Here is a 25,526-nt window from a genome sequence, read left to right on the forward strand (position 1 = left end):
CAATATAATGGTCTTCTGTTGATATGTGTTTTAGTAGTTACGTTCCTGGAATGTCATTGCTCATTAAAAGTGCTGACATATGAGTGGAAATCGGGAAATATTGCATTTTATTAATATCAGCAGAACTGACTTAAATGGGGCCTGTGTGTTGTATAGTCTTCCCTCAATTTTTGTATTCATGCCCGTCAATGTGAAAGAAGCTACTTGCATATATATTTGCACATGTATGCAACCACACTTAAGTTGCGGCCCTCAGCATGTGCTGTGAGTATCATTGTGGCTCCCGGGGCTTCCAAAGTTGAGTAGCTCTGGCCTAGACCATCCATTCTGCAAGGCTGCCTAGTTGCATCTTTGGTGATTTTGGGCCTCTTTGGAGGCCCTAAAATCCCTCTCAGAGCTTTGATTCCACCTCTTCCCCAACTATTTTACGTCGTTTTATCGCATAAGGCCACTAATTCCTCCATATGATGCTTCCCTTAAGTGATGTTTCTTACTCGGTGCAAGGTATCACAATTGAGTGATGGCCTTTTGTGAACCCCTCCATCTATCCATCCCCACTCCCATCCCTCCACCCTCAGCTCCTTATGCAGTGCCCGTCAGTGTAACAGCCGATTGCCTGTCTCTGGCACTCTCTGCTGCTGTCAGTCCAATAGAACAGGAAATACGCTTACCACCTCTCCTGGCCATGCCATGCCCTTCACGCTAAGCATACAGGATACCAAGATCCCAAAATGTCTTTAGGGGGTAGTGCAACTTCCTGCTTGGAGGTTGTATTGTCCATGACCTCAAGACTGCACAGTGCAAAGGCAGGGCTATACAAGTGGACTTTACTAATGGGAAGTCTTATATTAGGGCCAGTTCTGACATTGCTGTCAAATCTGCAACTACAGGTGATGGGGCACCAGCCCACCAGCGATAGGCTGCAATGCCAACAGGACACTATATACTGCTAAGGCTCCTGTGACGCATGCTGTGGAGTGTAAGCAGCTGAAGGACAGATGTCTGATGGCGATAACAAGACCTGGAGAATTAGGGCCCTGAGACACCACAGAATAGCCTCTCCTCCCATTTCATATATAACCTCAACTAGCTTCCTGAACTCCTCGGCCCCAGTTCTGGGACGATTTCTTGGCATGAGATAGGAGCTTTCCAGGAAGTGGCACACTGAATTTCAGGTCTTATAATCAGTATTCCCTATAAGCTGAGCACTTGGGTGGCCACACAGGAGAGATTCAAATGCTGCCCAACTGACTAGCAGAGCACCCACAGCACAGACAGCTCACTGCATGTGTTTCTATTAGTGGTTCACATGCCTCAATGAACATAACAAAATTTATTCTGCACATAGATGGAGAAAAAATTAGAGGGAACACTGCTTATAATAATAACTTACAGGGTGCTTTCTGTTTGTAGATCTCACTGCACTCTGCAAAGGTGAGGGAGCATCGTTCTGCCTGTTTTCCGGACAGGAGTGGACGGCTCACTGAGGCACGTACGTGGAAAGAGACTATCCCCAATGTCACACAAACTAGCCAAAGTCGGGCCAACAGGATAAAGCAAAGGTCTCCACTCACACCCCTGAGTTCAGCTCGCTGCTTCACAGTTGCTGCTCCATGGGTGCCTTTGTTAAGATCCTTCCTAACTGTCAGGGTGGTTAAATGCTGGAATAAGTTGCCTAGGGAGGTTGTGGAATCTCCATCTCTGGAGATATTTAAGAACAGGTTAGGTAGACATCCATCAAGGTTGGTCTAGACCAGGGGTGAGTAATAATTTTTGGCCAGGGGCCAAACTCCGGAACTGCCCTGAAAGGATGCTTCTGGGCTTCCCCACCCACAGACCATGATTGGTCTGGGGGTGGGGGAGCCTCTTTGCCCCCCCTCCCACCAGGCACACTCCTGCCCTGGAAGCTTCCTTTGCCCTAATTGGCCTGGGAGCTGGGGAGCACACGAAGCCTCCTCCCACCCTGCGAGGGTCGCAGGGCCGGGGTAGAGCAAAGAAAGCTTCATGCAGCTCCCCTGTCCCCAGGCTCTGATTGGTCTGGAGGCTACGGTAGCGCCCGAAGCCTCCTCCCGCCCTAACCCCACCCTGCGAGGTGCACGCAGCACTTCAAAGCGCTACACACTCCTCGCAGGGAGCAACCCAATCAGGGTCTGGGGGGCAGGGGAACTGCGTGAAGCTTCCTTCGCCTTGCCCCCGCCCTGCACAAGGCCTGGGGGTGGGGGTGGGGGAGCGGCAGGGCCTCCACAGGCTGGATCAACCCACTTGGAGGGCCGAATCTGGCCCACGGATGCCCTTTTGCCCACCCCTGGTCTAGACGGTACTGGGTCCTGCCATGAAGGCAGGGGACTGGACTCGATGACCTCTCGAGGTCCCTTCCAGGTCTTGTGTTCTATGATTCTGTGACTGGTGTGAATCAGCCCTGTCTGTTTGTCCTGTGGGAGCTGAGCACATTTTTCTTGATGGTGTTCATTAGTGTCTGGTTTAACAGTCTCTGTTCACACATTATCAGTATTTTCATTTGGCCTGTTTATACTGTTATTGCAGCAATACCAATTCCAACAATTTTTTAGATGCAGTACCTATATTTAGGGCTGATACCCAGGGTATTGGTGAAAGTATCAGATTTCCTGCTGCTGGTTTTTGGTGTCTGTGTTTTAAAAGGTGCTTTTTAGGGTGCAGGGAATTTCCTAGCTATGGTCCCTGCTCTCACTGAAACCGTGGGAGTGTTTCCATTGATTACAATGTGTTCAGGAACTGGCTGTTAACAGACATACGTTTTCAGGGAGGACTTGCCCCTGATCCACTCACGAGCTGTTTGTTTACTTTGCCAGCTGGAAGCATACCCGCTTCTTTTTGCAAAATGTTGCAAAAGACGGGCACCACTTTCAGTGCAAGTAACCAGAGCTTTGCTGGGCCAAGCAAGAAATTCACCCCTCTGCACAGACCTGAAGATGTCAGTGGTGCAGAGCCTTTTGGAAAACACTTTGCACAGGGGTGAATTGCAGGCGATGTGCTGGGCCAATCTCAGGCCATTTAAGGAGAACTCTGTTTTAATGACAGGTGATCTGCAAAGGGGAAATGAAACAGTTCAGCCCAGATTTCTGTGCTGGATGATCCAACTAACCAGGCTATGGGTGGGGCATAAAAATAAATCTCAATAACCTTTTCAGAATCCTTTCTACTGCTCCTTTTTATGAAATTTCTCAGTGCCAGAACCAAACCAGGACCTCTCGAGTTTAGTGCAAGAGCCTCTACCATTTGAGCTAAAAGCCACCTGCTTCTCAGCTATGGCTGTAGAGCAAACTCATTATCTCTGTGTAAGTGGTCTCAGTGCCATTAGTTGGGATAGTGGACCACACCCAGCAGCAGGGTTTCCAGTAAGGTATATGCCTGCACAGGCATGCATCAAGAATTTCAGTCCCACCCACCTCCTCAGCAGAGCTGTGCAGCCGTGGCCCCAGCTGCTCCTGGGGGTGGGGATTTGTCGTGGGTGGATGCTCCGTCCCAGGAGCAGCTGGGCAGCCACCATACGGCACACGTTGTGGCTGCCAGAGCTGAAGCCTGGGCCACGGTACTGAAAATAGCACCACAGCCCCAGCCAGAGCCGCGGTGCTATTTTTAGTACCACGATCCCAGCCCCAGCCGCCATGCAGCCCCAGCCCGAGCTGCTCCTGCGGCTGGGTCACATAGCATTCGGCTGCCCCATGTGCCAGGACTGCAGCTAGGCTGTGGTGCTATTTTTAGTACTACAGTCCCCCAGCTGCCACATGACCCCAGCTACTCCTTGGGCAAGGCTGCTTGGCAGGAACTGGAACCGGACCGTGGTGCAGCTGCTCCTGGTCTGGGGCCGGGGTGCTGAAAATAGCACCATGGCCCTGGCACACAGGGCAGCCACCCGCCATTGGGCCCAGCCCCAGAATCAGGGAGCTAGAGGAGGTTGAAGGGTGCAGATGGCAGAAGGGAAGGGGAGAACTAAGGGGAAGGTGGGAGTGAGGCAAAGAAGGGGCGTGTGCTGAGAGGAAAGGAAGGGGCAAAGGCAGGAGAAGAAAGGGTCAGGGTGGAGGAAAGACAAATGCCAGGGGGCCAAGAGGGACAATGAGTGGGGAGGGGATGAGAAGGTATCAGTGGGGATGGGAGAGGGGGGGACAGAGTGATGCTGGGAGAGATGGAGAGGGACAATGGGGCCAAGTGGAAGGAAGAGGATAGGGGAGGAGTGGGTGCCAGGAGAAGAGGGGTTGAAAGGAGGGGTGGGCATGAGGAAGACAGTGGTTGGAGCAAGTCATGTGTGAGGGCGCAGAGGGGTGTGAGGAGAACTGGGGCAGAGGGTGGTGACGGGGTGGGCACCAGGGAAAAAGAGGACAAGGAGGGCAGGTGTGGGGAGGCAAGGGGCAGTGAGGGAAGGGGGAGGCACCAGAAGGGTGTAGGGAGTAAGGGGAGGTACAGGTTCCAGGGGTATTGTGGGGGTGAAGCAGAAGGGCAGACATGGGGAGGGACGGGCACCAGAGGGCAGAGGAGAGAGGCAGGGCAGGTGGGTAGAGGGAGGTGTTAAGAAGGGGGATGGGAAAAGGGGCTAGAGGAAGGGTAGGCGCAGGGGGGAACCACAGGTTCAAGTGTCAGAGAGGATGGGGAGAGGCTCAGGTTCCAGGAGAGCTGAGGGGAGTGAGAAAGGCAGGAGGCAGAACAGCAGAGGCGGGTGAAGGGTTGGGGGCAGCAGCAGGCACTAGGGGAGCAGATGGGGTGAGGGGAAGGTGGGAGACATGGCAACAAAGGGAGAGATTTATAACTTGGGTGTCACAGGGGCACTCATCCGAACAAGCGCACATGACCTCAATATTGGTGCACAAGACAAAACTCATTCTGCTCATGGATGGAAAATCTTAGAGGGAAGACTGCTCAGCAGGTGTGTGGATTACACATGTAGGTTTGCTGAAGAGATCCCAGAATGCAGCGTCACAAACATCTCCTTTACCATCCAGGAAAGTGGTGGCATTTGTGATGTTACATACCTTGTGTCAGTTCTTACCCTCAGAGCCAAGGTGCTGCCGTGACAGGATCACTGTCGTTGCCTTGCCTTGTTCCTCTCAGAGAGCCTCTATATCAGAACCGCAAGAAGGGCTAGCATATTGGCCCAAATGTAACATGGTTCCTTGGTCCATCCCCTGACGGGTTGAGTCAGCTTTCGCTTCTCCAGGTAGATTAACTGAGTTCCATAGAGACTCTCCGTGAGCATCTGTCAGATCAGAAACAGCGGTGTGGCTTTCCCTGAAGTGAGGTGGGACTGCAGGTGCCTAGTGCCACTGAAAATCAGGACACCAGATCCTGCCTGCTGTCAGTGTGTGTGACACATGCCTTGGTACTTTTCATATTGGAAGGGATGTCACTCTTGCCCTCTCTGCTGTGCAGTGTGGCTGCACCCCATTGGCACTATATCTGGCTATATTTTATACAGCCCTTTGAGCTGAAAGTTTCTCCACCAGCTCTTCTGACAGGCTCCTTTCTCCCTGGCAGGCCCACATGAAATGAGTCAGCAATAACATTAATAATTATCAAAACAAATACTAACCACTCCCTCCTTGGGGCTCCCCTGTGTGCTCCGTGTCTGTCTTGTTTACACAGCAAGTTCCTCAGAGCAGAGCTGTCTGTACTTCGCGTCTTGTGTGGGCATCAAGCTAATAGCCGCCTTCAGCAAATGACCATCACCCCCAATGTAAATGAGTGTAATTAGCTGGTTTCTGACCTCTGAGCCAGGGAACACAGTATTGCTCCTCCGCTCTAGTTATGCTGTTTGTGGAGGCTGCATCCAACTGGAACATGCTGTCTTTAATGACATGCCAGTGGCTGTGAGGGATATGTTTACGTGCATGTTCTGCTTTGCTGCACTGACCCATCAACTGTCAGTGCTCTCACAGAGCCACCAGAAGGGCTACATGCGAAAGCAGACAGAGCAGAGGCAGGCAAAGGCAGTGAAATGCAAACAGGTGGGTCTCAACTGTGGTTTTTCTGTACTTACTGTCTCTACTCCAGAAGCACCTACATGCCCCCACTCTTAGCACAACACCATTGCGACTAGGAATGAAAGTGAGTCTCTGTTGTGAAGAGCTGGCAGGCAGAGTGCTCTTGTGGATAGAGCATTGACCTGGGAGTCAAGAGACCCCCCCAAGTTTCATTCCCGCCACTGACCAATGTTCACTGTAATGTAAGCAGTATGTTTGTATGGCTCCTCAGGATTCTAGTGCCACCCAGTTGATGAGCAGAACACCCCTAGCTAGGTTTGTGTTTCTCCTGGTAGTGCACATGCCTACGTGTACACAAGAAAATTTGTTCTGCTCATGAATGGAAAAGCTTAGAGGGAACTTTGTTGTGTGACCTTGAATAGGTTACTTAGGGCTTGTCTACACTACAGAGCCTTTGCTAGTATACTTAGGCTGGCAAAGTCCCCTAGTGGAGATGTGGCGTATGCTAGCTAAAGGAGTTCTGTCAGTAGAGCTACTCTACCTCCCTGAAGGTCATTCACCATCCCAACAAAGATGCTCTTTTAGGGGTAGAATTGTGTTTACACTAGATATTTTGCTGGCTTGCAGAGGTGACACACGTGGGGTTATTTTCACCCCAACAGCTGGTCCAGGCAGGAAGCAGAATGGACCAATTATGTACAGTGTCCAGCTCAGTGGGGCCCTGTTCTTAGCTGGCTGTTACCATAAGCAGAAATAATAATCATAATTATTTAAATAGCCACAGGAAAGGAACTGAGGCAAAGACAGGTTAAGTGACTTGTCAAAGGTCACACAGGAAGTCTATAGCAAGGACAGAACTTTAGCATAGATCTTCCGAGTCCTCCCACAATGGCTCAATCCAAATGGCTCTCAAAGGATGGCTGTGCAAAGAAAACAGTGCCATCCTCTTATTTTCTTAGCAGTTCTGTCTTGGTATAATTTAATGCCTCACGTCTAGAGAAGGAGGCAAATCACTATTTCATCCAAGCTGAGACAGGCATGTGCTATGACAACAAAACAACACACAAGCCTTTTGCTGAAGATTAACGAGCCTCGAGAATTTTTCCGAGACTAAAATTCCTTCCCATGGAGCATGAACCATTCCCCCAGAAAGACTCTCACTGGTCCTAGTCTATTATACAGCAGTGTTCCTGTGAGAGAGCCTAAGAGGTGGATCATTCCTCGTGATTACGTACCTCCTTGTATTCCGTATTTCAAATTTATCCACAGCTTCCTGAATGATTGGTGCTGGTGCGGCCCTTTATCTGAATTAATGTGCTTACAATCAGGAACCATGCCTTTATCTGGGTTGCTTTAGAGAAGGAGGGGTCATGGAGGGTAGGGGCAGTGTGTGTTCTCTCTCTTAGTCCTCTCTTCCAGCTCTGTTTCCATCCATGTTTCTTTTCCTTTAACCTTTTGCGGCTCGTTTAGGCGCCTGAGAATCCCTTGAGGAGTGCTGACTGGAAAATGGCTTTCCTGTCTCATGAGAGCTTTCAAGATTTCGAATTTCTTTCTCTGTCCTAAATCAGGATGAAGAGTAAAAAAAAATCTCAATAATTTCTGTGAACTGGTAATCTGGGGGGAAAAATCAGACCGGGTCAATTGAAACTTTTCAATAATTTCAATTTGTTTCCATTTTTACCTTTTTTTTTTAATCACTTTTTTGGTACTATCAATTAGCTAACTTTTCGGAATGAAAAGCTATTTTGAATGGAACGTCCAAAAGGTTCATTTTAAAACTGTCATTTCAACAGCTTCAAAACTTTTTTTTCCAAAACACATTTGAACTGGGAGAGCAGGAGAGTTGTCAAAACTGATGCCTCCCAGTCAGGCCCACTGATGGGGAGGGGCAAAGGGAGCAGTTGCCCTTGGGTCTGGAGAGTCAAAAGGCCCTGGGGCTCCCAGCTTCCTGAGCTTCAGGCCTTTTAAATCACAGCCAGAGCACTATGCAGCGTGCTCCAGGTGGCTCTGAAGGCTGGCTGGGGCGGTGCGGGGCGGGGGGAGGACTGGCTGCCCTAGCCCCATCCCTTCTTCCTGAGGTCCAGCCCCTTCCAGCAAGTGCATCACCTCTGAATTCAGACAACTAAACTTCTGACAGATTTGGAGTGGGCTCCAGAGAAGTCTGAGATGGTGTAATTTACCCCTTCATCTAGTCTCTCAGGGTATGTCTACACTACAAAGTTAGTTCAAACTAACAGACGTTAGTTCGAACTAACTTTAATAGGTGCTACACTAGCGCTCCGCTAGTTCGAATTTGAATCGAACTAGCGGAGCGCTTAGTTCGAACTAGGTAAACCTCATTTTACGAGGACTAACGCCTAGTTCGAACTAGCTAGTTCGAACTAAGGGCTGTGTAGCCCTTTAGTTCGAACTAGTGGGAGGCTAGCCCTCCCCAGGTTTCCCTGGTGGCCACTCTGGCCAACACCAGGGAAACTCTATGCCCCCCTCCCGGCCCCGGACCCCTTAAAGGGGCACGGGCTGGCTACGGTGCCCGTGCCAGGTGCAAGCCTGCCAGCACCCAGCTAGCAGACCCTGCACCTGGCACGGCACAGAGCCACCCACCCGATGCCCCCCAGCCCACCCCCTCTTGCCGGGACCAGGCTGGCGGCTCCCGGGAGCTTGCCCTGGACCGCAAGAGGCGGGCACCTTCCTGGGCTAGTGCGGACATCGTGGACCTCGTCCACTATCTCCGCACTAGGCACAGGAAAGTGGCCGTCTAGGGCAGGAGAGCTGCCAGCCTGGCCACCCAGGAGCAGGTGTGCATGAAAATCAAGGGGGTCCACTGAGACCCCCGACCCTGAGCCCTGAGCTTACAATGGCCGTCCTGGGTCAGACCAAAGGTCCATCTAGCCCAGTAGCCTGTCTGCCGACAGCGGCCAACCCTAGGGACCCTGGAGGGGATGGACCTAAGACAGTGACCAAGCCATTTGTCTCGTGCCATCCCTCTCCAGCCTTCCACAAACTTTGGGCAGGGACACCACTCCTACCCCCTGGCTAAGACCACTCCATGGACCCAACCTCCATGACTTGATCTCACTTCCCTTTCAACTCTGTTCTAGTTGCATCCTTCCCAGCCTCCTGCAGCAAGGAGTTCCGCAGGTTAACTATTTGCTTTGTCAAGAACAACAACTTTCTCTTACTAGTTTCAAGCCTGATACCCATTCCTTTCCTTTGGTGTCCTCTAGTCCTTCTTTATGGGAACTCAGGAAGAACTTTTCTGAATGCACCCTCTCCACCCAACCCCTGCTTTTAGAGACCTCTATCCTGTCCCCCCTCCGTCTCCTCTTTTCTAAGCTGAACAGTCCCAGTCTCTGTAGCCTTTCTTCATCTGGGACCTGTTCCCAACCCCTGAACATGTTAGTTGCCCTCCCTTCTCCCAGCCTTTCTCTTCCCCTCTCCCACCTCCTTTTCCCAGTCTCCCCCAGTTTTTTTTCAATAAAGACAGTCAATGTTGGAAGAAACGTTATCTTTATTTTGTACATCAATAAGAAGCGGGGTTAGGGAAGGGTAAGTGGAAGGAGGTGAGGGAGGAATGGGGTACGAGCCCCCGATGGGGAGGACTGGGCTGGCTCTGCGGGCTTCTGGGGGTGGAAGCTCTCCTGCAGCCCCCCAATTGCCCCCTCTCCCCAGATGGCAGCCTGTGGCAAGTGCAGCCGGGCTGATGGCCGAGTGGTGTGATGTGCCCAGTGTGGGTACTCCGGGCACTCCAAGCCAGAACTTCTTTGCAAGCGGGGCACCCCTTAGAACTGTCTGTCCAGGGTGGGGGTCAGGACCCTTTAAGCGCAGCCCTCGGCTAGCCTGAGACAGCATCTCCACGCTCTAAGTCCTCCTCTGATGCCCTGCCGGCACTGCTTCCGGCCATCCTTAAGCCCTGTTCAGAATCCACTCAATGTGGACTTGCTAGTTCGAATTAGCAAAACGCTAATTCGAACTAGTTTTTAGTTCTAGACGCGTTAGTTCGAATTAGCTTAGTTCGAATTAACTAATTCGAACTAAGTTAGTTCGAACTAGCGCTGTAGTGTAGACGTACCCTCAGTAAAGACTCTACACAAATATTAACTTTAACTCACTTCAGAATTAGCCCATTGAAATGCATCCAACTTAGGATGCTCCACAGTCAGCGTTCCAGTTAATCTGTTGCATCCTTTCTGACGGAGCCACCCATGTGGACTCAGCTGTATAATGTAACTGGGGACCCTACACTTTGGAAATCTGTGATGAGTGACAGCACTTCTCATGTCCATTCTTGCTCACAGCCACTGCTGCGGCAGCCATGCTTTAGGTATGCTAAATATCTTATTTTCCTTCAGGTTTCCTTCCTGGGCAGTTCAGACTAGAGAAATATGAAAGGTATCTCTGGATAAATTAAAACTTCCTATCTAGGACAGAGATAGAAGAGACCCTATGAGAGTCCAGCTTCCACGACCTGTACAGGGTCACCCACAGCAGTGTATTCTCCACTGGTTTGTCCAGACTGGCTTTAAATGACTCATATTCTAGTGCATCCACCACTTCCCTTTCACAGTGTAATAGATTTCACTTCCTAGTATTCAGCTTAGGTCCAGCTAGTCTTTGACAGTGGATAGAACCAGCTGTTTCAAAGGGAAGTACAAGAAATCCTGCAGCAGGCAGTTATGAAACAGTCTGTCTTCAGGGAAGCTTTCCTCCCAGTCCCAGTCCCCATCAGTAGTAGTTAATTTCAGAGAACATGTACCCTAAAAAGCATGTTATCACTAATGATTAAAGGATTTATCCAAAGTTCACTAAGGAGTCTAGGGGCATATCTTCACTATGGGCTGGATCGATGGGCAGTGATCGATCCAGCAGGGGTCGATTTATTGTGTCTAGTATAGTATAGACACGACAAATCTATCACCAGGCACTTTCCTGTCAGCACCAGTATTCCACCAAAATGAGAAGCACATAAGCAGAGTCATGATCCATTTGTTCTCCGTGCTTGATCTTCAACTAAGTTATGGACGATGCACCTTTCTTGAGGGTGTCAGATCCGTTGTTTCAGTGGGCTTCCATGGCTGCACAGTGGGCTGCTGTCCTTTAGTAACCTGGGGCCTGTGGAGGGAGGATGAATATAAGACCGAAAACTTTGACTTGATTCTGTATTTCACCAGGATCCTGTGCAGTGAGCAGCGCACTGTGGTGATGAGCTTCTCAGGAGGTGACATGCATTGTTCCGTACTAATGGGAGCATCATCAGGGTGATGAGCTTTATTCCTAGATAAAATGAATGCCAATAATCCAGCCGTCAGGATACAAATCCATGGATCACCATGGACAACCCACAGTCCAATATCGTATGGTACAGTCTTCTGCCCAGCTGTAGATGGAAGGGATTTTGTTTTGTTTGCAGTCATACTTATTTGGATAGTTAAGGGAAATTGGACCGTCCAGGAAGACCCCAAGACTTGATGACTGAGATGTCTGGAATTATGGACAGAGTCCTGGGCAGATACAAAATTTGTATCCACATCTGATCTCTGCTCTCCAAACATGGTCCATGGATATCCATAGATTTGCCAGGTGTTAATCATAGAAGCATAGGACTGGAAGAAACCTTGAGAGGTCCTCTATTCCAGTCCCCTGCACCCTAGAGAGGGCTATGTAATAACTAGATCCTTCCTGACAGGTGTTTGTCTAATCTGTTTTTAACCCTCCCCGCTACTCCCCTGTGTGGAGATTCACAACCTGCTTAGGCAATTTGTTCTGTCGCTTGACCACTCTGACAAGTTAGGAAAAGTTTCTTAATGTTCACCCCAAACCTGGTTTGCTGCAATTTAAGCTTATTGCTCTTTATTCTGAATCCATTTTCAGCCAGCTGCTCTTCCCCCAAATGCTGATGGCTCCCAGACACTAGGATAGATGGGACAGCAGGAATTGACTGCGTCAAATGCTGTAGAGAGATTCAGCAGCATGATTGCAGATGGATGTCCCTTGTCTGTGGATAAGAGACAGGCATCTATCACCAGTGTAATAAGTAATGCCTCTCTCACATGTCCTAGCCCGAAATCTGGCTGAGGCTGGGGAATCTAGGATATGGAGGATGTGTATAGGTGGTTGCAGCAAGTGGCGGCTTATTATGTATTGGCCAGACTGTTGGTGATTGAGGGATTGTGGGGGTAGTTTTGCTTTTGCAGAATGTAGAAGATTTACCCCGCATTGCTCATGTCCTTAACTCAATTCATTTTTGTTTTTCTTCATTTAAATAATTGCTCTGGGGTGGGGCTGGGCATGAAGGGTTTACTCCAGCCTTCTCTCATCACAGCAGCTCGGGGCCAGGTGAGAAGCACCTGTTCATGGCCGCTGCCGCTCCAATTGGCACTGCTGGGGAGGGGTCTATGTCCCCCGGCTGGGAGAGGTCCAGGTTCTCCTGCTCTCTGTGCTCCCCAGGAAGAGCAAGGAAGGTAGCAAACTCTTCACTTTCCCGTTGCTCTTTAACAGAGACGAACAGCCAGCAATGTTTCCATACAAATCAGGGGGGAGGGTCTTCAGCTTGCCCCACCCTCCCTAGAGGGCACTTGAGGGGTGGAAGTCTCAGGGGTGGGACAGTCCCAGCTTAGGGGGCTCCCCCAGACAGCCCTTTTACATTCCTGGTGATTCTATCTCTTTTCAGTATGGTTTTATGAGACGCAATCCCATTCCAGGCACAATCCATTTTCCTGGCAAAACCAAACCCTGACTTTGCTTTAAGTTATGAGAAAAAGAAGCTGTGTACCGAATTTGGTGTTCCTAGCGCTTACTGTTTAGGAGGAGTAATTGAACAGACAGACAGACAGACACACACACAAACTCTTTCAAATATATAGTAAATATTAAAGGAAAGTCTGCTTAAGGCATTATTATAGCAGAACAGATTCATTTCCCCTCTGACTGAACAATGGAACGATACGCCTTTGAATCACTTGTCACCCTTGCTCTCTGCACATTGGAGATGATCTGTTACAACTAAACAGACTGAAAGCAAACAAACACCACCTGCTGCTAGCAAAAGACGGGCTGGATTAAAAGGTTCTCTAGATGTGTAAACAGGTGTCGGCTGAGGACAAATTGTTCACATGTAGTTTGGAGAATTGTCTTTTAGCTTATGAGGGGCAGGGATGGCTGGCTCAGGTAACGAGCGATGATCTACAGTGTCCTTCAGCTCTGGCATAGCAGCTGGAATGCAGACTAAGGTAATAGAATAGTCAAATGACCACGTGAAATCTTAGCAGTTAGACAAGTATTCTATAGTCCCCAGTGGCAGGGCCGGCAGCCAGTGCAATTCAGTCTCCCTCCCAGGGAACCCCCCGTTACCCCACATGGCTGTCTCTGTATCAGGGGTGCCAGGCAGGAGCTGGTCCGTGAGGGAAGCCAGTTTAAAAACCAGCTTCCCTCATGGACTGGCTGCCTGATACAGAGGCAGCTGCGTGGGAGGGAAGGGCGGGGGAGGCTTCTGCAAAGCAGCTTCTGTCCATGGCAGCTCAGACCCCTCACAGACAGGGGCTGCTGCTGTGAAGAGAGGCAGCAGCATGTGGGGGAGGGGCAGTTGGCACCGCAGAGCCAGTGCTGGGGGGACTAGCTTTTAAGCCCCTCCTTCTCCTCCCCCTTGCTGCCTCTGATACAGAGGCAGCAAGGGGAGGATGCGAGTGGTCATCTAGATTAACCGATAAACCTAAGCTTATTGGTTAATCGTCTAGTCGACTACTCGTTGATATCCCTATCGCAGACCACGCTGGAAGTGCCTGAGAATTGCCATAGTCTGTTGTAGAAGGAGTTGGTAGCCATAGTGGGCTTATGTTCACGTGGTAATTGGGCACTGCTCAGAAAACCAAAGACCTAACTGGCATTATACTGACATTAACATCTGCATGGAATGACCATATCCACTGTCTCTTATCTCCTCTGAGTGAGGGTTAAGGGAAATCCGTGTGAAAGGAGTGATTCACAGTGGGACACATGGGCACTGCACTGTCTCTATGGGCATGTCTACACTAGGACATTATTTCAAAATAACTTGTATCGAAATAATAACTCCCAAAATAACAATTTTGAAATAAGTGTTTTTTCCTTCTGGAATGCAGGAGTTCTTACTTCAAAATAACTCCCCAGTGTAGACCAGGGTTAAAAGTCAAGGGCTTTTCCTTCCAGAGATGTTGGCTTTGCATCATTGATGAGCATTAGCAATGTTGTGATCCAACAGACTAAAAATATCCATGTGCAATGAGCCAGCTCAAGATCTATGCCTCATTTAAGCCTTAAAGGTATGGGACTTAATGGATCCCTCTGCTGCTCTTCTTCACAGGAGTGAATTTCGCCCAGGGTGAGCTATTGCGAGCAAGGCTTTGTTTTGCTAGGAATTCAGGGATCGCTCAAGTCACAGTGAGGTCTAAATGCAGGAAACCTGGCTATAATCAAAACTGTTGTTGTGGATGAAAAAACAATAATAGCCTTTGATAAAAGCTTCACTTTCATTGTCTAGAGTAGACCAAGGCACCGAGGCTGAGATAAAAAAAATATAAGAAACAAAAGCTGGCTGATAATGTAACAGAGCATTCAGATCCCTCTATGTGAGTCTTGGGGAAGTGTTTTCACACACAGAGGCCTGGCTTATAGAGCTGGAAGAACTGTGCAGTAATAATTGCACTCATTTCTATGAGACCCGGTGTGACAGTACATCATGACTCAGCCTCACCGCATCAGAATGCAGGACATCTGAAGGGGCTCTGCTGATCTGATCTTCCTGACTGGATTAGCATGAGCTTGACATTACTCTCTCTCGCTCGCTCGCTCTCCGGTATTTCATAGCCCCAACTTATAACTCTTGTCAATGGAAGAAGTGGGCTGTGCCCACGAAAGCTCATGATGCCATCCACATGTTTCGTTAGTCTATAAAGTGCTACCAGACCATTTGTTGTTTTTCAGTATTTCGGACGGACACTCTCTCTCTCTCTCCTCGTCCCCCTCCCCTTGGGTCATGTTACATTATTTACTATATTTGATACATCTTATGCCAGACAGTCTTTATCTCTCCTTGCCTAAGCCACACCATAGACCTTATCATGTAATGGCCTCCTTGTGTGTTAAGTTTAATAAGACGCAGGATGGTGCAGTGGTTAGGGCATTAGCTTGAGGTATGGGAAACACAAGTTAAATTCTGTAATTCTGTGCTCTGACATGAACTCCTGCACTAAATTCTCTCCTAGAGCCCACATCCTCACCGTCTCCTGCACCCCAACACTCTGCCCCAGCCTGGAGCCCCCTCCTGCACCCAAAATCCCTTCCAGAAAGAAACTAATATAACACCTGTGCTTCGGTAAGAAGGAGGCATGTTTTAAGACTAAAATGTAACCACAGAATGTCTTTATGCTAATTAAAAGGTAAGTTTAGTACAGCATTAAGAGCCTCATTAAATGCCATAATTGTGATCATTTTGTTTTAAACTAGGACAAAGACTTTATTCAGGGGGCTCACAAAATTTAATAGCCCCAGGTCCACAAGAGAGTTAATCTGGCCGTGGCCTTCTGTCTGGATGTTAGCCCCAAAATCATGGCATGTTAATGGGTGCTTAGGCCAATTCCATCCTGGTGCAACTAAGGATTGATTCTGCCCTTTAGTTTTTCCTTTATGTCTTTTCCTTGAGGATTGCTTCTAGATTGATTCCAGAGTTTATGCTGGAGCTTGGAAAAACACACAAAATCATCGCTGGTAAAGTGTGTAAATGACACAAAAATTGGAGGAGTGGAAAATAATGAAGAGGACAGGTCAGCAATACAGAATAACCTTGATCGCGTAGTAAAATGGGTTCAAGCAAACAGTATACATTTAAATACAGCTAAATGTAAAATCGTATGTTTAGGAGTAAAGCATCTGGGTCATACTGACAGGAAGGGGGACTGTGTCCTGGGAAGCACCGACTCTGAAAAAGATTTGGGGTAGTGGAGGATAATCAGCTGAACATAAACTTGCTGTGCAATGCTGTGGCCAAAAGAGCTAATATGATCAGGGATGCAGAGAGGGGAATTGTAGGTAGGAATTACCTCTGTATTTGGCACTGGTGCAACAACTGTTGGAATATTGTGTCTAATTATTTATTAGTTCCCATAATAGAAGAACTAGAGGACACCAAATGAAATTAATGGGTAGCAGGTTTAAAACTAATATAAGAAAGTTCTTCACACAGCGTGTAGTCAACCTGTGGAACTCCTTGCCAGAGGAGGCTGTGAAGGCTAGGACTATAACAGAGTTTAAAGAGAAGCTACATAATTTCATGGAGGTTAGGTCCATAAAAGGCTATTAGCCAGGGGATAGAAATGGTGTCCCTGGCCTCTGTTTGTCAGAGGCTGGAGAAGGATGGCAGGAGGAAAAATAGCTTGATCATTGTCTTCAGTCCACCCTCTCTGGGGCACCTGGTGCTGGCCACTGTCAGCAGACAGGCTACTGGGCTAAATGGAGCTTTGGTCTGGCCCAGTACGGCCATTCTTATGTTATGTTAATTCATAATTCAGTAACAATATTGATAAAGAAGGACAGAGAGACATGGATGATTAAAGGAATAGAAAACTTGCCTTCTAGTGACAGATTTATCTAATTCCTTTTTTAACCCAATTATGCTTCTGTCCTTCCCAATATCCCTTAACAAGGAATTCCACCAGCTGACTATGCATTGAATGAAGAAATACTTCCTTTTGTTTGTTTTAAACCTGCCGCCTGTTGATTTCATTGGGTGACCCATTCTTGTGGTATGTAGATGTAAATAAAACTTCCTTATTCATTTTCTCTGCACCAGTCATGATTTCACAGACCTCTTATCATATCCCCATGAGTCATCTCTTTTCCAAGCTGAACAGTCCCAGGTTTTGCTAATCTCTCTTTCTATGGAAGCTGTTTCATAGCCCTAATTATTTTTCTTTCCCTTCTTGGTACTTTTTCCATTTCTAATATATCTTTTTTGAGATACGGCAACCAGCACTGCACATATATCCTGGATTAATATAGTGGCCTTGTGATATTTTCTGTCTAATCTATCCCTTTCCTAATTGTTCCTAAAATTATCTTAGCTTTTTTTAAATGCTGCTGCATGCTGAGCAGATGTTTTCAGACAACTATCCACAATGACTCCAAAAGCTTTTATTTTTGAGTGGTAACAGCAAATTTAGACCCCATCGTTTGTATGTACATTTGGGGTTATGTTTTTCAATATGCATTTGTCAACATTGAATTTTCATCTGCCATTTTATTGCCCAGTCACTCAGTTTTGTCAGAGGCCTTTGGAACTCTTCACAGTCAGCTTTAAACTTAACTAGCTTGAGTAATTTTCTGTCATCTGCAAATATTGCCACACTTTTTCCAGACCATTTATGAATATGTTGACCAGCATTGGCCCAGTACAGATCTTTGTGGGACTCTGCTATTTATCTCTCTCCATTGTGAAAGCCTGCCACGTACTCCTACCCTTTATTTCCTGTCTTTTAACTAATTACTGATCCATAAGAGGACCTCTTCTCTTATCCTAAGACAGCTTTCTTTTCATAAGAGACTTCAGAGAGGGAACCTGTCAAAAGCTTTCTGAGAGTCCAAGTATTCACCAGATTCCCCCTTGTTTGTTGACAGCCTCAAAGGATTCTCATAGATTGGTGAAGCATGGTTTTCTTTTAAATCAAGATTGGATATTTTTCTAAAAGACTAGCACTAGGAATTATTTGGGGGGCAGTTCTCTGGTGTTGCTACACAGGAGGTCAGACTAGATGATCACAATGGTCCCTTCTGGCACTAGAATCTATAATTATTTCTATGATGCATAGTTCCAAATTGAGATCATAGCCCCAATATGCTAGATGCTGTACATGCTCTAAAGAGAGAAGACAAACAAAAGAATGGGAAGGACACCAGAAAAGCAAAGTGACATGCCCAAGGTCACACCACAGGTTAGTGGCAGAGACAGGGGTAGAATTTGGGTTTTCTGATTCTCATTCTAGTATCCTATCTACTAGATCACACTCATACTACCACTCAGACTGAACTGCTGTCTTCCTTGTGCTATGCCTGGATTAGTTGAGGAGGCAGCCCCCCTTACAAAGGCCAAGAGATGGTACCCCAGTTCACTCAGTACTTTGCTGTGTTCTTATACAGCTCCCTTGAATCAAAGAACTCAGCTACATAGAGGCTTGACTCAAATTATTAATGGCCCCACCATTAGCTAAGGTAAATGGATTTGGGATGTTAAATTTCAAGTAACTGACTAATCGAATAGTCGATGCAATTTGCATCAACTATTCGATTAGTCGATAGGGCACCTCCATCTCAAAGGCGAAAGTGTTGCAGGGAGCATGGAGCCAGCTGGGCAGTCTCCTGCTGGTCCCATGCTCCCCACAGTGTTTTAAAGCATCAGCACCGCATGGATCCTGGGGTCAGCTGGGGACCTTGGGCTCCACACGACGCTGCTGCTTTGAAACGCAGTGGGGAGTCCAGCATCAGACTCCACACGGCGTTTCAAAGCGGCAGTGCCACATGGAGCCCTGGGTCAATATGGGAGTTCCCAGCTGATCCCGGGCTCCATGTGGCACTTCCACTTTGAAAACGCCACATGCAGCTTGGGGACATCCCAGCTGGCCCCAGGCTGCACGTGGTATTTCAAAGTGACAGCACCACGTAGAGCCCAGGGTCTGGCCCCAGGCTCCACGCAGCACTGCTGCTTTGAAGTATACCCTCCCATCCCCACACCCACTCCCACTGCCTCTTTGTGATAGAGGCAGCAAGGGGAGGAAAGCGACTAGTCAACTCAACTATCTGATAAGCATTTGCTTATCAGATAGACGACTAGTCATTCACATCCCTAAAATGGATGTCATCCTAGTAAAGTCAATGGAGCTATGCTGATTTAAACCAGCTCAGGATCTGGCCCAGAAGCATGGTAAACTAAACACTGACAACAGACCTGTTACTAAATGGTATTCGGTCAGGAATATTTTCGCAAAGTGGTGCTGAAATGACCACAGTGAGAGTGAGAAAAAAGGCTTTGTCTTCAGTGAAATTCACCACTGTCTGCTTTTCTTGGGGTTCGTGTGCACAGCAGGGCATATGTTGAATTAAGCTACACAACTTCAGCTCTGTCAATTGCGTAGGTGAAGTCGAAATAGCTTAATTCGGCTTTTGGTGCTGTCTACACAGCAAGGAGCCAAAGGAAGAACACTCTTCCTTCAACTTCCCTTATTCCTCATAAAATGAGGGTTACAGGAATTGGAGTAAGAAGTCCTCCCGCTCGTCATTATTTCGAAGTAGTGGCTTGCAGTGTAGACATGCTCTTTGTTATTTTGGAATAATGTTATTTTGAAATAACGCTGCCATGTAGACATACCTTGGGTTCCCAAAGAATAATCCTGCCAGGATGGAGAAGTCAGTGCCAGATTGTGAAGGAACTGAGTGTAACCCAATAATGCATTGATGCTAATTCAGTGAATAATAGAAAAGTTTCCAGATCCTACAGCTTATACATCTAATACACACAGTCTATGCACAAAGTCACAATCCTCAGGCTGGCTTAGCCTGAATTCCTGTGTCAGTTTCGGAAAAGTTATGATAATATAGCGTGACTGAGACTAGTCTTGGTTGCTGAAACAACACAGACTGTCAGGCCTGTCACTGTCACACTGATTAATATTCCAATACAGAGCAACAAATGCAGCCAATGTCTTGCTCTCTAAAGCCCAATGAAATCTCTCTCAAAACTCCTATTCTCTTCCACAGTAAAGGCTCTAGTTCTCTACATCCACCCATATGAACAGTGGGGGAAACAGGTGAGGTTAGGCTAGGCAAGGAAAGGGAAACTAAATAGCCTACTGACCAGAATAACCTTCCCTCATTTCCTCCTCATAGAACTTGGAAAATCAAGCCCCTGCTTAGCAAGTCTCTTTCTTCTGAGTGTGAGCCCTTCCCTTTGGAACAATTTAGCACAGTCCTGCTTTTCTACATTCCCATAATTACAAACATTGGCAACCATATTTCAGCTATCCCTGCATTTAGTACAGACATTGGTGGTGTTGGGTCACAAATACATTGATTACAATGAGCAAAATGCCACTTCTTCTTGCTGAATATCTAACAAATCTAAGCAAAGCAGGAGCAAGTTGTATTTACATAGCCACACCCAGAGTTTCTCTCCCACTCCAGCTACCTGCCATGGAAGCATTCCTTCAGATTCTGCTTACACCTGTGCTCTCCACTAACCTAGTGCCTCTTCCCTCTCATGTCTCAGACTCAACTCCCCTCCCCCACCACCCAGTCAGGCTGCTCAGAATCCCTTTAGACATGTCGAGGCTCTTCCAGCACATCAGTGGAGTGTGAATTCCTCTGACAGGGGAAATGCAGTTAGTTCTCTCTGCCAAGCTGCTAGGTCAAAGGCTGAGGGCTGAATGTGTTTAATGGTGTGTTAGTCCAGTCATATGAAGGGATTTGTCATGGACACAGCATGAAAACATGGAGGAGGATTTTAGAGGCTGGGGCAGAGGAGACTCATGCATACCCAAAGCCATTTATGCACACATTAATGACAGAGCTGGGGGCCAGCAGGCATGGTGAAAGAAGAAGGGATTTGGAGCCCCATTTCTTTCATCATCATCTCCTCAGGTAGACCTGGAAACATAGGGCCTGATTCTCTTCTCTCCTATGTTGGGTTTTCCCACTGGTATCACCTATTGATGTCAGTGGAGTTGGTCCTGATTTTGCACTGGTATAAGTAAGATCAGAATCCAGTCCATGGCATCAAGAGGTAAGAAATGACTGTACTAAGCCATCTGGCCCATCGCCCTGCCATTTCCCCATGGGCTATCTTATACCTCCTTTTATAGGATTCGTTACACACTGACAGTGGGGTATGAGACACTAAACTCAGAGGGTCTTCAGACACACACCCGCAAGGTTGTTTCCAAATGGCAGCTCTTTGATATCGTTGGAAGCCGTGCTTGCTGGAAAGTGGTAGACCAGGTGTTGAAGTGCAGGTGATGAAGCCAAAGGTGCTAATTAAATGTCTGCTCCTGCAGCCCTTCTTGATGTGCCCAGCTCTGCTGATGGCACTGGGGTTGCTCACGTAACTGACCCAGTATGGTCTGACAAGGGTGTTTGAACCCACTACCTTCAGAGTGAAAAGCATGACTCACTATTCAATGCTTAGCTGAATAGTCAGCCATTGCAATCCTTTGCCACTTGGTCCATTCCTTTGGGAGGGCAAGGGCTTGATGAGCTGAGAATCCAACATCAGAACAGGCTAGCTGCACCCATTTAATGGGATGTGTGTGTCTGCCTCTGAGCTGCTTCCACTCCAGAACTCAGTGCTGCCCAGACAGTTTCATGCTGCCCCCCCTCCCAGCCTGTAGAGCTGCCCAGAGCACACCACATGGCACTCCGGCGGAGATTTAAAGGGCCTGGGTCTCTGGGCACCACCACTGCTGCTGTAGCACCCTCGGCCCTTTAAAATTACCAGGCCCCAAAGCATCTGCCCCTTTGCCCCTTCCCTCAATGGCAGGCCTGCATGGACCTGTTCCCCGTCAAGCCAGTCCGTTGGGGGCAATCCTTCTGATGTAGCTGGGGCTCCAGACCCACCAGCAGAACATAAGCAAACACCTTCCCTAGAGCAGACAACCAGGAGATCAGCCTGTCTGTCTTACATTTGCTATGCAGTCCTTTGCCCTTATAGAGTGCGGTCGCAATACGTTCCCTCCAGGCAGATGGTGAGGTTCCAGCGCTCCACAGCAGCTAAGGTTGCCAGGTGTCCAGTTTTGAACCGGACAGTCCAGTATTTGAGTTTTTTTCTGTTCAGGAAACAAATTGAGAAAATATAAATGTATTTTCTAAATAATATGTGTTGTAGATTGTGATGTCATGTCCAGTGTGTCCGGTATTTTTGTTGAAACCATCTGGCAACCCAATCCACGGCAGGCAAAAGATGGCCAGCATTGATTCCCCTCGCACTGATTTTGATTTGGGGAGGATTATCCCTGAGTCCCTGCATTGCTTGCTGCAACAGAATCATACAGCGCTTTTGTGCACTAGCCACAAAGGAGCAAAGGCCCACACTGGAGTAGTGGAGTTACATCCCAGTGGTAAGAGCAGGATACTCCAGCTCTGAATGCAGCGAAGGCCATGCTAGCAATTCTAGTGATCACATGTGTGGGTGAAGTCCGTGCCTGGGTCAGGCAAACCCATTCATCTAACCACGGTCTGCCCCCTGAGCAGAGCACACTCTCTTCTTTCTGATTAAATTTGTTTCCCGGTAATGGCCATAGCCAGGGCCCTCTTATCAGCCATTGCCGTGACTGAGTAATGAAGACGTCAGTGAATTCCTCACTGCCTCGCCAGTAAAAGGCAGTTTGAATGCCCTTGCTTAGATGGTATCAGCATGTTTTTTGCTGCAGTGTCCCCCTTCAGGTCAACTAGGACCCGGGCAGAGAAGGTGATGTACTATGCTGCATGTGCCAGGACAAGCTATTACCTACCTCCCATTCAGAGTGGAAAGCATACGCTTGTATTAACCCTTCCATCCCCAAGGATAGGGCATGATCCAGGTGGCTCCTTTTGTCGCCTTCGCCTAACCACAAGCACTCTGATTCTCTCCTAAACTGCTGATCCACGAGACGCAGTCTCTGCAAGCTTTCATTCCTGGGCTGCTGTTTCCTTCCTCAGTCTCCAAGGCATCTGCTTCTGGCACCCACTTCTTCACAGATGTCTTCCTCCAGGGTACAACTTCCCTGTCACACAGTTCATGACCTGATGGTCTGGTTGGTAACACATCACATGGGGAGCACACCAAGAAGGTCCTTGGCAGAGAGGAAGCAAGACTCTTGATGCCGTCTACTTACTGACTGCCAGAAATTCTCCTCCATCACTCAGTCAGGCATGCCCCGTACATAAAGCCATGCAAATCTGTGGGTATCCGCTTTAGATCCATGGGTATCCGCATCCACAGATGTCAATGCAGATCTCCACGGCTCAATTTTGCAGATGCCGATACAAATTTTGTATCTTCACATAGCCGTCTATCTATATAAATCTTTTGCTGTCTGTGGCTAAAGCATCTCCCCCTCTCCCCCCCCCCCCCCCCCCCACCAGCCAAGTGCACTAGGCTCAAAAAACAAAGGCATGTCCCTGGTTTCCACTCATGACAGATCTGGCCTCAAACCCTTCAAATAGCCAATTTCCAAATATCATCCCTCTGGAAATTGGCCAGTTTTCTGAGGAATAACATGTCCTTTATCAAGAGTCTCAGAGGAGTAGCTGGGTTAGTCTGTAACTTTAAAAACAACGAGTAGTCCTTGGTACTGTAGAGACTAACACATGTATATAGTATGAGATTTCGTGGGCAAAGAGGGTCAGTAGAATCTTCTTATAAAAGGCACAGATGGATCTTTGTGTAATAATTAAGTAATCATCCTGATTTTCAGAAGCCGAGACAAATACGTTGTACTGGGAAGTCTTTGTTATTTTTATTTGTTTCATGAATTGCCTTAAAAAGAAGTACAGTATAAGGAATCAAAATATTTAAGTGATCCAAAAGTCAGTAATCAGACATCATTTAGTGGAGAACATGCCTGCCAGGAACAAAGGACCATACAGTGGAAGTTTATGCCACACAAACAACATTTTATAGCTGTTAAGATACTGGTCCTTCCTCATAATTAAAAAAAACCTATTGAACAAATTTAACCCTTGGAGGTGAAAGGAGAGCCTTTTTTAGGGTTTGGCCCAGTGTGTTGAGCAGGTAATTTATCCAGTTGTTTCATGTGGCTGGAGGTTAGCATTGTTCTGATGTTAGCTACCTTAGTTTTTCTTTGAGCAGCCCAACTCCATAGTGTGCCAAACCTAGGAATCATAACCAAAGTCCTATACAAGAGCCAGTTTCCAAACACCATCCATCTGGAAACTGGACAGTTTTCTGAGGAATATGTCCTTTATCAAGAGTCTCAGAGGGGTAGCACCAACAGCAATTGGTCCCCTAAAAGATATTCCCTCACCTACGAGGTCTCTCTAATATCCTGGGATTGACATGGTAAAAACAACCCTGCAATGAACAGATCTGTAAGAAAGCAAATAAGATTCACATGCAGCAGCATGTTCTCTTTGTACAAGTAGACACCAAGTCTTACCAACAACTTGAGGTTTTGTTCAAATTGACTACATGGGACTTTGGATGGACTTGCCCATTGAGAACATACAGAATGAAGAACTGGAGAAGTTGTAATGGGTTTTATGTTGGTGATGAGGGCTGCCGTATCTCATGCTACTTGATGTTTTTCTTAAAGCCTCGGTTCCTGGAGTCAGAGGACTATGTGAGATGCTTAGCTTTCTTCTTCTCTGTCTTCTTTCTTAATGTAAGTTTCTAGCCCTCATGATTATGGAGAGAAGCCTGAAAATGTGAATCCCGAAGGGCCAGAAAACAGAAGACAAATAACAAGAACCCCAGATATATTGTTTTAAAAAAATCTTTAAAAACAGACGGTCATGGGGGGTTTTTGGGGGGGGGAGGGGAGGGAGGAGGACTCATGATTTTTGAATTCGTAACTTAGGTACTAGCTTTTTGGTTCCTTGGTAGGGGGACGCTTGACTCCTGCTCTGCCCTGCCCCCTTTCTACCTCTTCCGCCAAACCTCCACCCTACCTCTTCCTGCCCCTGCCACATCTTTCCCCTGCCTCTTCCTGCCCCTGTTCCTCCTGCTTCCCCCTCCAGCTTGCCACAGAACAGCTGATCATGGCAGGCAGGAGGAGTCTGAGAGGGAGGGGGAAGCATTGGTCAACAAGGCCACTGGCAGGTGGGAGGCACTAAGGGGGCAGAGGGAGGTGCTGATGGGGAGGCTCCCAGTTGGTGCTCAGCACCCACCATTTTTTCCCATTGGAGCACCCATGGAGTCAGCACTTATGATACTTAAGGTACAACAGGATCTTGGTCTCAGCTCTGCTGCAGGAACCTTGCCTTCCTCTTCTTCTGTTTTCCATGGACAACATGGGGATAATAATCCTCCGGTATATTGGTGTAAGACCTTAGTGCTAAGTATTCACACACAGAGGCTACCAGTGTGTTCTCTTCATGGAGCTCGGCTAAAGGGGTGTGTGTCTGTAAGTATAGAAAGCTGGTGTGCAGTCTTATAGAACCACAGGCATCGGAGATAGAAAATTATTTTGTTCTAGGATGGTTTCAGACACAGGCATGCACCCAAACACACATCATATATTTAGTTTCTCTAATATAGTAATGGCTAAGAAAAGGTTGTGATTGTTTCCCAAGTTGAACTGAAATCTAAAAGCCAGCCCGGTGAGTTGTATTGGTGTAAGGTTGTCCTGTGTGTGGTTTCCAGGATTCGACAACCAGTTTGAGAATTAGTGTCAAACTAATTAGGTTACAAATATTGGAGAAGCAAACAAAGGCTATTTATAAATCTTTATAAGAAGAGAAGTGAAAATATGATTGTTCAGGGAAATGACTGCAGAGGTTTCTCTTTCTTAGTTAGGTCACTGAATTGTCACAGAGCTAGTCTAAATACTAGAACAGTTCTTC

At 47.6% G+C, this 25,526-nt stretch overlaps 1 protein-coding gene across 5 annotated transcripts in view; it reads left to right on the top strand.

Annotated features, from left to right (window-relative positions):
* Window positions 1–25,526, top strand: part of GAB2 (GRB2 associated binding protein 2) — a 174,526-nt gene that overhangs the window by 65,939 nt on the left and 83,061 nt on the right. For 2 of the 5 annotated variants that reach the window (XM_075919477.1, XM_075919478.1), the window contains one exon: window positions 1,414–1,488. The exons of 1 other annotated variant lie outside the window; for it this stretch is intronic. In XM_075919477.1, the coding sequence (XP_075775592.1) occupies window positions 1,414–1,488 (75 nt within the window). Of the gene's footprint in view, window positions 1–1,413; window positions 1,493–25,526 lie in introns of all 5 variants that reach the window. 2 more of the 5 variants (XM_075919479.1, XM_006131909.4) reach the window with 2 other exon arrangements.

Source organism: Pelodiscus sinensis, chromosome 1, assembly GCF_049634645.1.
Source record: "Pelodiscus sinensis isolate JC-2024 chromosome 1, ASM4963464v1, whole genome shotgun sequence".
NCBI classification, from domain to species: Eukaryota; Metazoa; Chordata; order Testudines; family Trionychidae; genus Pelodiscus; species Pelodiscus sinensis.